This window comes from Cetorhinus maximus, chromosome 25, assembly GCF_964194155.1.
Source record: "Cetorhinus maximus chromosome 25, sCetMax3.hap1.1, whole genome shotgun sequence".
In the NCBI taxonomy this organism is placed as follows: domain Eukaryota; kingdom Metazoa; phylum Chordata; class Chondrichthyes; order Lamniformes; family Cetorhinidae; genus Cetorhinus; species Cetorhinus maximus.
In genome coordinates this window covers 35,957,929-35,970,251 of record NC_135903.1, presented here as the reverse complement: position 1 = coordinate 35,970,251, position 12,323 = coordinate 35,957,929, and the positions used below count along the sequence as shown (strand labels likewise).

At 43.6% G+C, this 12,323-nt stretch overlaps 1 protein-coding gene across 1 annotated transcript in view; it reads right to left on the bottom strand.

Annotated features, from left to right (window-relative positions):
• The window catches only part of myo1d (myosin 1D), a 595,519-nt gene that overhangs the window by 461,131 nt on the left and 122,065 nt on the right, over window positions 1–12,323 (bottom strand). Inside the window, exons 5-7 of the mRNA XM_078529816.1 lie at window positions 6,601–6,654; window positions 5,080–5,175; window positions 4,249–4,365 (exon numbers count right to left, since the gene is read on the bottom strand). Of these exons, the coding sequence (XP_078385942.1) occupies window positions 4,249–4,365; window positions 5,080–5,175; window positions 6,601–6,654 (267 nt within the window). The remainder of the gene's footprint in view (window positions 1–4,248; window positions 4,366–5,079; window positions 5,176–6,600; window positions 6,655–12,323) is intronic.

The window sequence follows — 12,323 nt, the reverse complement described above, 5'->3', positions numbered from 1 at the left end:
GCGCAGAGGAGATTTACCAAGATGTTGCCTGGGCTGGAGAGTTTTAGTTATCAGGAGAGTTTGGGTATACTGGGGTTATTTTCTCTATAGCAGAGGAGATTGAGGGGGGACATGATTGAGGTATGTAAAGTATGAGGGGCTTGGTAGGGTAGACAGGAAGGACCTTTTTCCCTTGGTGGGGGATCAATAACCAGGGGGCATAGATTTAAGGTAACGGGCAGGAGGTTTAGAGAGGATGTGAGGGAGCATTCTTTCACCCAGAGCATGGTGGGAATCTGCAACTCACTGCCTGAAAGGGTGGTAGAGGCAGAAACCCTCATAACATTTAAGAAGTATTTGGATGTACACTTGCGATGCCATGGCATACAAGGCTATGGGCCTAGTGCTGGAAAATGGGATTAGAATATTTTGGTACTTGTTTGACCAGTGCAGACTCGATGGGCCGAAGGGCCTTTTTCTGTGCTGTAGACCCCTATGACTCTAACTAGATACATCATCTACTTACCCCATTATTTATGGAGTACATGTGTTCACTTCCCTTTGTCACAATTTTTGATATTGTCAACGCTTAAATTGGAAAATGGCTATGTAAACATTGAGAATGAAAATTGAGTGACAAGGGCAGAGCAAGACGACAAAGAGAAGCGGTGATATGGGAAGGGATGAGGAACAGGAGAAGACAGTTTAGAAGACAAATGAGGAGGAAATTGGGGAAACACATCAACAAGGGTTGGAGGATTAAAGCTTGAAATGGTCAGCCTGGGGAAGGGGAGACCTTCAGTTCATTTTATAGTACTTCTCCAATTCACTACCCGTCCACAATGGTCCCTCCTCCTCCTTTTCTTCAATCTTTGCAGATTTAAAGTTTTATGACTGTTTGTAAGGGGAAACTGCAGCCATGTGGATGTTGGGAAGTATGCAGGAAGTATAACAGCCACTGGGCAGATGAAATTGCTCAGTTTTGAGCATGGTTTTGTTATTCAAGTTCAAGAATTTTAATCCTTCGTCCATCACTTTTCTGGTTCCCTTTGGCTGCTGCTGCTCTAATCAATTTCTTTACAATGCTTTACTTTTTATTCGTTTATGGGATGTGAGCATCGCTGGCAAGGCCAGCATTTGTTGCCCATCCCTAATTGCCCTTCAGAGCAGTTAAGAGTCAAGCACATTGCTATGGGTCTTGAGTCAAATGTAGGCCAGACCAGACAAGGATGGCAGATTCCCTCCCCTGAAAGGGTATGAGTGAGCCAGATGGATGTTTACAACAATTGATGATGATTTCATGGTCACCATCACTGAGACTTCCTTTCATTAATTGAATTTAAATTCCACCAGCTGCCATGGTGGGATTAGAACCCATGTCCCCAGGGCATCAGCCTGGGCCTTTGTATCACTCGTCCAGTGACTTAGCATTTTGCCACTGTCTCTGTTGCATTAACTAAACAAGTTAGAGATGGTATCAAAATTAAAGAAAAATCACATAATTGCACAAAGATGGATGGCAGGTCAGAAGATTGGGCAGAATATAAAAAACAGCAAGTAAAGACTGAAAGATTGATAATAATGAAAAATTAGTGTACGTGAGAAAGCTAGCTAAAAATATAAAGGCAGACAGTAAGAGTTTCTATAGATATTTTAAAAAGTGTTAACAAAGTGAGCGTTGGTCCTATAGGGAGAGAGTCTGGGAAATTAACAATATAAAATAAGGAAACGGCAGATGAATTGAACAGGTATTTTGCATCGGTCTTCACTATAGAGGATACAAGTAATATCCCAGAAATAGCTGTAAATCAGGAAATGGAAGGGAGGGAAGAACTCAGGAAAATTACAATCATCAGGGAAGTGGTACTGAGAAAATTGTTGGAGCTGTGGGTTGACAAGTCCCCGGGTCCTAATGGATGTCATCCCAGGGTCTTGAAAGAAGTGGTTAGGGAGATAGTTGATGCATTGGTTTTCATTTTCTAAAGCTCCCTAGATTTGGGGAAGGTTCCATTAGACTGGATAATTGTGAACGCAACTCCATTATTCATAAAGGGGAGACAGAAAGCAGGAAACTACAGGTCAGTTAGCTTTACATTTATCATAGGGAAAATGTTAGAAGCTATTATTAAAAACACCATAGCAGGACACTTGGAAAAAATCAGGGTAATCAGGCAGAGTCAACATGGTTTTGTGAAAGGGAAATCATGTATAATCAATTTATGGGAGTTCTTTGAAGAAGTAACATATGCTGTGGATAAAGGGGAACCGGTGGATGTACTGTACTTAGATTTCCAGAAGGCGTTTGATAAGGTGCCACATCAAAGATTATTGCAGAAAATAAAAACTCATAGTGTAGGGGATAACATACTGGCATGGACAGAAGTTTGGTTAGCGAACGGGAAACAAGAGTTAGGCATAAAAGGGTCTTTTTCTGGTTGGCTGGATGTAGGAGTGGTGTGCTACAGGAATCAGTGCTGGGGCCTCAACTTTTTACAATTTATATAAAAATGACTTGGATGAAGGGGCCAGCGGTATGGTTGTTAAATGTGCTGATGACACAAAGATAGATAAGAAAGTAAGTTGTGAAGAGGACATAAGGAGGCTACAAAGAGATATCAGATAGGTTAAGTGAGTGGGCAAAAACCTGGCAAATGGAGCATAATGTGGGAAAATGTGAAATTGTCAATTTTGGCAGGATGAATGAAAAAAGCTTATTATCTACATGGTGAGAGATTGCAGGGTTATGAGATTCAGAGGGATCAGGGTGTCCTAATGCATGAATCACAGAAGTATGCAGGTACAGCAAGTAATTAGGAAAGCTAACAGAATGTTATCATTTATTGTGAGGGGAATTGAATACAAAAGTAGGGAGGTTATGCTTCAATTGTACAAAGCACTAGTGAGATCACATCTGGAGTACTGCATACAGTATTGGTCTCCTTATTTAAGGAAGGATGTAAATGCATCGGAAGCATTTCAGAGAAGATTTACTGGACTAATACCTGGAATGGGCAGGAATGTCTTATGAGGAAAGGTTAGACAGGCTAGGCGAGTATTCGGTGGAGTTTAGAAGAGTAAAAGACGGCTTGATTGAAACATATAAGATGCTGAGTGGTCTTGACAAGATGGATGTGAAGATGATGCTTCCTCTTGTGGAAGAATCTAGAACCAGAGGTCACTATTTAAAAATAAGGGGTCATACGTTTAAGACAGAGATGAGGAGAAACGTTTTTCTTTCATAGGATCATGGGTCTTTGGAACTCTCTTCCTCAAGGGGCAGAGGCAGATAGATTCTTGATAAGCAAGGGGGTGAAAGGTTATAGGGGGTAGGTGGGAATGTGGAGTTGCTGTTACAATCAGATCAGCCATGATCTTATTAAATGACAGAGCAGGCACAAGAGGCTGTTTGCTGTTCCTAATTCATATGTCACCCAATGCCTGTACCTTCAGTACCCAGGTGTATCGTATTGTTTGTGTCTGCCTTGACTAATTTAGGTGACATGATGCTCTTGCATTTAATATTGATATGATATTGATATATGATATTTCTCCAGGCTGGGAAGCTGAGGATCAGAGTCAACAGTCATAGCAAAGGGGTCAGCAATTGAGGCCCAAGATGAAGAGAGATTTCTTCAAAGGGTTGCAGAACTTTGATATTCTCTACCCCAGAGAGCTGGGGGTGCTCAGTTGTTAACTATATTCAAGACAGAGATCGGTAGATTTTTGGGTACTGAGTAAATTAAGGGATATATGGATTGCGTGGGAAGGTGGAGTTGACGTAGATCAGCCATGACAGTATTGACAGCAGAGCAGTCTCAAATGTCCAAACAACCTACTCGTGCCCTTATTTCTTATGTTCTTATCAAGGTAGCTGAGTTGGCAGAAAGAACGGTTGAAGGAATAGGCTTTGAGGTTCTTTTTAAGGTGGAGAAGGTTTGGAGCGAGAAATGCAGATGGTTAGAGAAAGAGACCTGAAGGTGTTTGTAGACTGTTTTCCTCTAACCTATTCCTATTGAATTGCAAAGGGAAATGAGTTTCTACTTTCACAAGTTCCAGTCTCCGGCACATTCTCACTTTCAAGCCATCACACTCTCGTACAAAACACACTTTTCTTCCGTTTCTCTTATGGTGCAAAGCCCCCAGGTCAGTTTGAACATACTTGGATATGGTTGTCAAGGTACTGATCGCACAAATCCAGCTAACATGGGCTGTCACTGTTCAAAAGGAAAACATTTCTTCACTCCCCACAAGAACAAACAGAGGACCTACCAGGTGGAGAATAGTGGCAAGAATTTTATAGGCCGTCTGAATCTCTTCAGCAGTGAAACCAATCACTTTCATGGCATCTGCGACAGCTTTAAAATCAGCCGCATCATTTATCGCAGACTATACAGAGACAATGAAAAGTTAGAAAAACATTTTACATACAACATAAAATAAACAGACTACACATTCTAGATGCAGTTTAGCCTTTATATTGTTAACGTTATGCACGTGAATTATTCCATCCAAAATATTAACAAATCATCCAAATGAATCAGTGAGGTTGTTCAGTGAGTAGTTGAGCCACACAGACCAAGAAGGCCCCCAGCTTCTCAGATAGTTCATCTCAGTCAGTTTGTAGCAGGAGCTGCTGGAATTAACGGACTGGTCCTTAGGTTAGTGAAGACAGAGTTGGCCAGTGTTCCTGCTCCTGGTGAAAGTGTATGAACACAAACATTGGCGCAAGGCTGCACGCAGCTGTAAAGGCAACCCTGCCACGTGTCCCTCTCCCCCACCCTTCGGTGACTAGCCCGCCAACACTCACAGGCTTGCCCTGGATGGCTCAGTATAGCACCGGGCAAGGCGCTGCCTGTTTAGGCTGCAGTGAGCATTAAAACCAGAGGTATTGGTTTGCGCCCCCCCACCAAATCTAATTTTGTGTTTCCAGGAAGACAGGTAAGAAGCATGAAATAAGCAGCAAATTTCCAGTTATATATTTTTGAGAATTTTTTTTTTTAAATCTCTTTGCTGCTGTTACATTTCAGTTGTTGCATGTTAGGCAGAGGAAGAGGTGAAACAAACTGCTTAATTTCCCTCTTTCTTACTCTGTAATCTTACCTTTACTACTCCTCCGACTTTGATGAAGTTGTAAGCTGTTGAGTCTTTTTGAATGTGCAAGGTCCGTAGTAATTTCTCAGGACCACCCAGGAGTAACTAAAATACAAACACACCATTTTCAAGTCAATGTACATAAGGAACATTTATACCACATTCAAACATTTTTACCATCCTGTGGAGGGGACATTGGTGAGGACAATAACCTGCAGTGTCCATTTGCAAATTAACTCGCTAATTGAAACCTTCCTTCTGCAGTTTCCCAGTTAGCTGTTTGCATATTGTGTTAAGCATCATGCCGTTGCATCTGAAACACAAGCCTCACACAACTAGTGGTAACACTAAAGTACATTGGCTGGTTTTATTAAGGCCGGTGTTCTTTTAGAAATTGGATGATCCAGATGGGCGATCAGTAAGACCATTTTGGGGCTTCGAGCAGATGTGTGAGACTTCCTCTTTCTCGGGGGTTGCAGCATTAGCATTGATCTCATGTGATATAGAAGCAGCTTTGATCCTGTTTCTGGAGGAAGAGGCACTTAGCCCTGAATTGACAATAAGAAACGTTCCAAACTGGCCAAGCAGCACCCAGCCCCTTCATACCAGAACATCTCAGGCCTTGGTTCCTGGTCTGTGCTGAGTTAGGTGACCTCACCAGCAGCAACAACTCAGACCCAACACATTATTTCAGCATTCCTGGGTAGAGGGATGGGTAGGTCATCAGTTAGTGCCCTTGCTCATGAAAAGTACCTAATCCAGGCTGACATTGCAGGTGCAGTACTGAAGTGGTGTTGCGCTGTAGGGGTGCGATCCTTTGGATTACACTTTAAACTCAGGGCCTGCCTGTTCTCTCAGGTTTAGGCAAGGGATCCCATGGAACTATTTTGGAGAAGAGCAGGGGAGTTTCTCTTTGGTGTCCAGGCCAATATTTATTACTCAGCCATCATTTGTAAAACAGATCATTTTTGCTGCATGTAAGATCATGCTGTGTGCAAACTGGCTGCCACATTTTTTCCATCGCAATAATGCTTCACTGGATGTAAAGCACCATGAAAGTCCTGAGGTCAAAGAAGGTGCTATATAAATACAAGTATTTCTTTCTTTTTGCCTGGTGGAAAATGTGCATGTTTGGACTTTATGTGAGACGAGATGCCCTTCATGGTCAAACATGGCACTTACCATCCCAGATTAACAGTAGAAGATTGGACATTTGGGCAAGGCATTAAAGGGTAACCTACACCCTGAGACTGTACCCTTGTCAGAGCCAGCATCTTTAAGAGACATTTGTTAGTAGTGGGGTGTGGAAATAATGGACAAAAAAAAAAACACCTTGAAGCAACAAACCCTGGATTGTGGGCATGGTGCAGAGGTCAATGCACTTACCATTTAGCTACGGCTCAAAAAATTTCAGCTACAAGCTGTAGACCAAAGTCTAAATGAATAAAGTGCATTTAGCCAGAATCAAACATAACATAAGATCCTGAATGGTCTGATCAGCTTCAGAACCTTGTATTCATTCACACTAACCTGGTAAAAGGAGTGGAAGTTTCGTTCTCCTCGCTGCTGTACAATAACCCGAGACTGTCAAATAAGAATCATTAAAGTTTTAGATAAAGCAACAGCTGAGCAGGGTTTATAACAAGCCTGTTATGATGCTACGTATGAAAATGCTTTATTCCCTCAAAATGACTAATTTAGCCAATGGATTTCTTCACCGCTACAGAAGCTGGGCTTTAATAAAGTTCCAAATACTTCTGTTGTAGAACTGTGTAAAGCACTGAGAAAGTAAGCAATGAAGTTGAAAATTCAGCATCAGAAAGATCTTTATACCACCAATTTAAACTACCTAGCCTGAGGTATTCCCGGTTGGCACAACCTGGAAGCTGCACCCATTTTGCAAATGTCAGAAAACACCAAGTATTCTCCCAATCTCAGTAAAATATGCTCCAACTCGAAACAAGTGTAAATCAGCAGAAACAATCAAGGCCCAAGGAAACACTGAACCCACACCACATATTTCTCCTTTGAGTCTTAAAATTTGGAGTTTCAATTTATTTAAACATCATTCATACATTTCAGGTGAACTATCTTTAGGAATCCCCACCCCAAACAAGCACATTTGGAAGATCAGAGAAGCGGGATATGGAAAGTTTCAAGTCTGGTGATTCGCTCAGGCAGCACGTTGGATGATGAAAAGTTGGAAATGAGAGACCCGGGTGTTGTCAGAGTTTCGCTTATAACTCACATATGCCCAAAATTCTGTGATCTTTTAAACAACATATTTAGTTTGCAGCCAGATTCTCTGTGTATCTGGGTGCAAACGCAGAGGTAATTCCAGTTAACGCACTTTATGAACAAAACTAATGCAATGGGCCTCAATGCAGGCACGTGAAATCTCTGTTTGCACACCTTGATCTTCTGTATCCACGAGCGTGCAGCTCCATCTTACTATCCCACTTCCCACTTACAGATACCTTCTGTTCAGTTAGTTATAAATGCAAGGCTTTCTAAAAAGTCTGTTTTAATAAAGCATCACTGCAACAGCATCTGTTGTTCTCACTCTACTTACTCAAAACTTCCTCAATGAAAGACAAAGTAAGAGCGTATTTGGGAGAGTCCAGGAACTCATAAGAACCAAAAGTGCATCGCCACCATAAAGCAAAAGCGCGAGTCAAAAAAGGCCATGTACAGTGGTTGATGCTGCTCCTTGCACTTTTCTTGAACTTGCCATGCTAAGAAGCAACTCTGGAAGGGGTTCCTCAGCCTCTGGGAGGCAGCAGTTCAGGAGGGTCCTTGCAATGAACTTCCCGGCAACAGACTCCTCTGTAGTTACCGTAATCAGACTCGACTTCCTCCTGAAATAGAGTCACAATCACAGCTTCCCTGAGATCCCCCAGCATCTGCTCTTCTTCCCAGGTGAAGGATATGAGGTTTTGCAGCCATGCCAAGCCTGCATCTCCACCGTGTTTCAGAATTTCAGTCGGGGCTCCATCTGTTCCAGAGGCCTTGTTGCTTCTCGAATGGCTTTTTTCACCTTGCTTTGGACCAGGGTAGCGCTGAGAGTGAGATGGACGGGATTACTGAAGAATGGAGTTGAGGACATGTGAGTTGAAGACACAGTCGTGATTGAGGAGTTCTTTAAAATGTTCTCTCCAGCAAACACTGACTGCCTCCCTGCCTCCCATGAGCTCACCCCCATGCTTGGCTTTCAACAGCGTGTGCCTTTGAGTGCTTCGGCCATAGATTGTTTTGACAGCACTGAAGAAACCACACATCATTGGTTTCCACAAGTTGTTGGGTCTCCCAAACTGTTCCTACCCACCATTTGTTCTTTACATCACAGATTTAATGCTATACCACTGCCTTTCCTGGTAGAGAGATGAAGGACCTCTTCGCAGGTGCTTGTTGACTCTCTTTCTCTCTCCACAAATGCTGCCAGACCTGCTGAGTTTTGCCAGCATTTTTTCTTTTGTCACACAAGGCGTGATCACTGCACCAACTCCCTTCTCCATTTTCTTTTCTTTTTATTCTTTCACAGGATGTGGGCATTGCTGCCTAGGCCAGCATTTATTACTCATCTTTAATTGCCCTTGGGGAGGTGGTGGTGAACCATTTTTTAAATTGCTGCGGTACAGGTACACCCACAGTGCCGTAAGGGAGTTACAGGGTTTGGATCCACCAAGAGTGAAGGAACGGCGATATAGTTCCAAGTCAGGACAGTGTGTGGCTTGGATGGGAACTTGCAGGTGGTGGGACCCTCATGCATCTACTACCCTTGTCGTAGAGGTCACGGATTTGGAAGGTGCTATCAAAGGAGCCTTGGTGAGGGTGAGTTGCTGCAGTGCATCTTGTAGATGGTACACACAGATGCCACTGTGCAACAGTGGAGGAGGGAGTGAATGTTTAAGGCAGTGGATGGGGTGCCAATTAATGGGCTGCTTTGCCCTGGATGGTGTCAAAGTTCTCATGTGTTGTTGGAGTTGCACTCATCCAGGCAAGTGGGGAGCATTCCATCACACTCCTGACTTGTGCCTTGCTGGTAGTGGATGGGCTTTAGGGAGTCAGGTGGTGAGTTACCCTCCATAGGATTCCTAGCCTCTGACCTGCTCTTGCAGCCACAGTATCTATACGGTTGATCCAGTTCAATTTCTGGTCAAAGGTAACCCCAGGATGTTGATAGTAGGGGATTCAGCGATGGCAATGCCACTGAATATCAATGGGAAATGGTTAGATTCTCTCTTATTGGAGATGGTCACTGCCTGGTACTCGTGTGGCGCGAATGCTACTTGCCACGTATCAACCCAAGTCTGAATGTTGTCCGGGTCTTGCTGCATGGGCGCAGACTGCTTCAGTACCTGAGGAGTTGTGAATGGTGCTGAACATTGTGCAATCATTAGTGAGCATCCCCACATCTGACCTTATGATCAAAGGAAGGTCATCGATGAAGCAGCTGAAGATGGTTGGGCCTAGGACACTACCCTGAGGAACTCCTGCAGCAGTGTCTCGGGACTGAGATGACTGACCAACAACTGCAACCATCTTCTTTTGTACTTCACACTGATGAAGAAGTCATACGGACTTGAAACATTAACTGTCTTCCTCTCCGCAGATGCTGCCAGACCTGCTGAGTTTTTCCAACTATTCTTGTTTTTATTTCAGATTTCCAGCATCCGCAGTATTTTGCTTTTTTCCTTTGTACTTCAATTTTGCTGGGGCTCCTTGATGCCACAATCTATCAAATGATGTCAAGGACACTCACTCTCACCTCTTTCGTCCATATTTGGACAAAGGCTCCAATCAGGTTAGGAGCTAAGAGGCCCTGTTGGAACCCAAACTGAGCATCAGTGAGCAGGTTACTGCTGAGTGAGTGCCACTTGATTGCTCTGGCGCCAACACCTTCCAATACTTTGCTGATGATTGAGGGGAGACTGATGGGGCAGCAACTGGTCAGGTGAGACGCCAGTGTTGTAGCTCTGCTGGAACAACTTGGCTAGGGGCATAGCTAGCTCGGGAGCACAAGCTTTCAGTACTATTGCTGGGATGTTGTCAGGGCCGGTAGCCTTTGCAGTGTTCAGTGCATGCTGCAATACTGCAACTCACCTCACCAAATTACCCACAGGTGTGAAGATAATCTACGTAACAAACGAGAAACTGTTCAACCAATGTGATTTAAATCCAAAACCAAAAGCACTCCAACCTCAGCAATAGAGCTGCAGTATGCAGATGACGCTTCTGTCTGCACTCACTCAGAAATTGAGCTCCAGGTCATTGTAGCCTCCTCCTCCGAAGTATATGAGAAAACGGATCTTTCACTAAACACCTGGAAAACTAAGGTTCTCTTCCAACCACCTCCCACAGCAAAACAGCTCCCCCCTCCCGTCAATTAGGATCAATGGCAAGATTCTGGAAAATGTGAAACTATTTTCCATATCTTGGGAGCTTCCTCTCAATGAAGGCAGATGCAGTCAACAAAATTCATCACCTCCAAGCTGCCAGCTCAGCCTTTGGCCAACTGAGGTAAAGAGCATTTGAGGACCAGGATCTCAAACCCGAGACTAAGGTCATGGTTTACTGGGCAGCAGTGATCCCCCGCACTTCTATGTTTCGGAGATTTGGACAGCCCACAACAGGCACCTCAAAGCACTGGAGGAGAACCACCAGCGGTACCTTCACGAGATCGTCCAAATCCAGTGGCAAGAAAGGTGATCCAACAGTAGCGTCCTTTCCCAAGCTAACTTGCCCAGAGTCAAGGTGCTAATCATGCAAAACCTGCTTCGCTGGGTGAGACATGTTGTTGTATGCCTGACATCAGGCTCCCAAAGCAACTGCTCTACTTAGAACTCGGTAATGGCAGGAGACTCCCTGGAAGACAGCGGAAATGCTTTAGGAATGTCCTCAAAGTATCCCTGAAGTGATCAAGCATCCCTGAAGAGATCAAACATCCCCGTCAACTCATGGGAGTCACTGACCTGTGACCGACAAAAATGGAGAAGCTTCATTTGGGAAGGCACCGAACACATTGTGAGACTTTATCGGGATTGTAGAGGATCGTCGGAGGGAGTGCACAAACCTCCAATCATTTACCCAACCCTTCAAGCACCACGTTCCCTGCATGTGGCAGAGTCTGCAGATCGTACATTGGGCTCATCAGCCATCTCAGAACCAGAGTGGAAGCAAATCATAAAAGCAAAAAACTGCGGATGCTGGAAATCTAAAACAAAAATAAAAATACCTGGAAAAACTCAGCAGGTCTGGCAGCATCTGCGAAGAGGAACACAGTTAACGTTTCAAGTCCATATGACTCTTCAACAGAACTAAGTAAATTAGAAAAGAGGTGAAATATAAGCTGGTTTAAGGGGGGGCGGTGGTAGAGCTGGATAGAGGGCCAGTGATAGGTGGAGATGGCCAAAAGATGTCATAGACAAAAGGACAAAGAGGTGTTGAAGGTGGTGATATTATCTAAGGAATGTGCTAATTAAGGGTAGAAAGCAGGACAAGCAAGGTACAGATAGCCCTAGTGGGGGTGAGGTGAAGGGAAGAGATCGAAATAGGCTAAAAGGTAGAGAAAAAACAATGGATGGAAATACATTTAAAAATAACGGAAATAGGTGGGAAAAGAAAAATCTATATAAATTATTGGAAAAAAAGGGTGGGGATCAGAAAGGGGGTGGGGATGGAGGAGAGAGTTCATGATCTAAAATTGTTGAACTCAACATTCAGTCCGGAAGGCTGTAAAGTGCATGATCTCTCTCCTCCATCCCCACCCCCTTTCCGATTCCCCCCCTTTTTTTTCCAATAATTTATATAGATTTTTCTTTTCCCACCTATTTCCATTATTTTAAAATGTATTTCCATCCATTGTTTTATCTCTACCTTTTGGCCTATTTCGATCTCTTCCCTTCGCCTCACCCCCACTAGGACTATCTGTACCTTGCTTGTCCTGCTTACTACCCTGAATTAGCACATTCCTTAGATAATATCACCACCTTCAACACCTCTTTGTCCTTTTGTCTATGACATCTTTTGGTTATCTCCACCTATCACTGGCCCTCTATCCAGCTCTTAAACCAGCTTATATTTCACCTCTTTTCTATTTTTACTTAGTTCTGTTGAAGAGTCATACGGACTCGAAACGTTAACTGTGTTCCTCTCTGCAGATGCTGCCAGACCTGCTGAGTTTTTCCAGGTATTTTTATTTTTGGTTTGGAAGCAGGTCATCTTTGATCCTAAGGGACTGCCTAAGAAAAAGT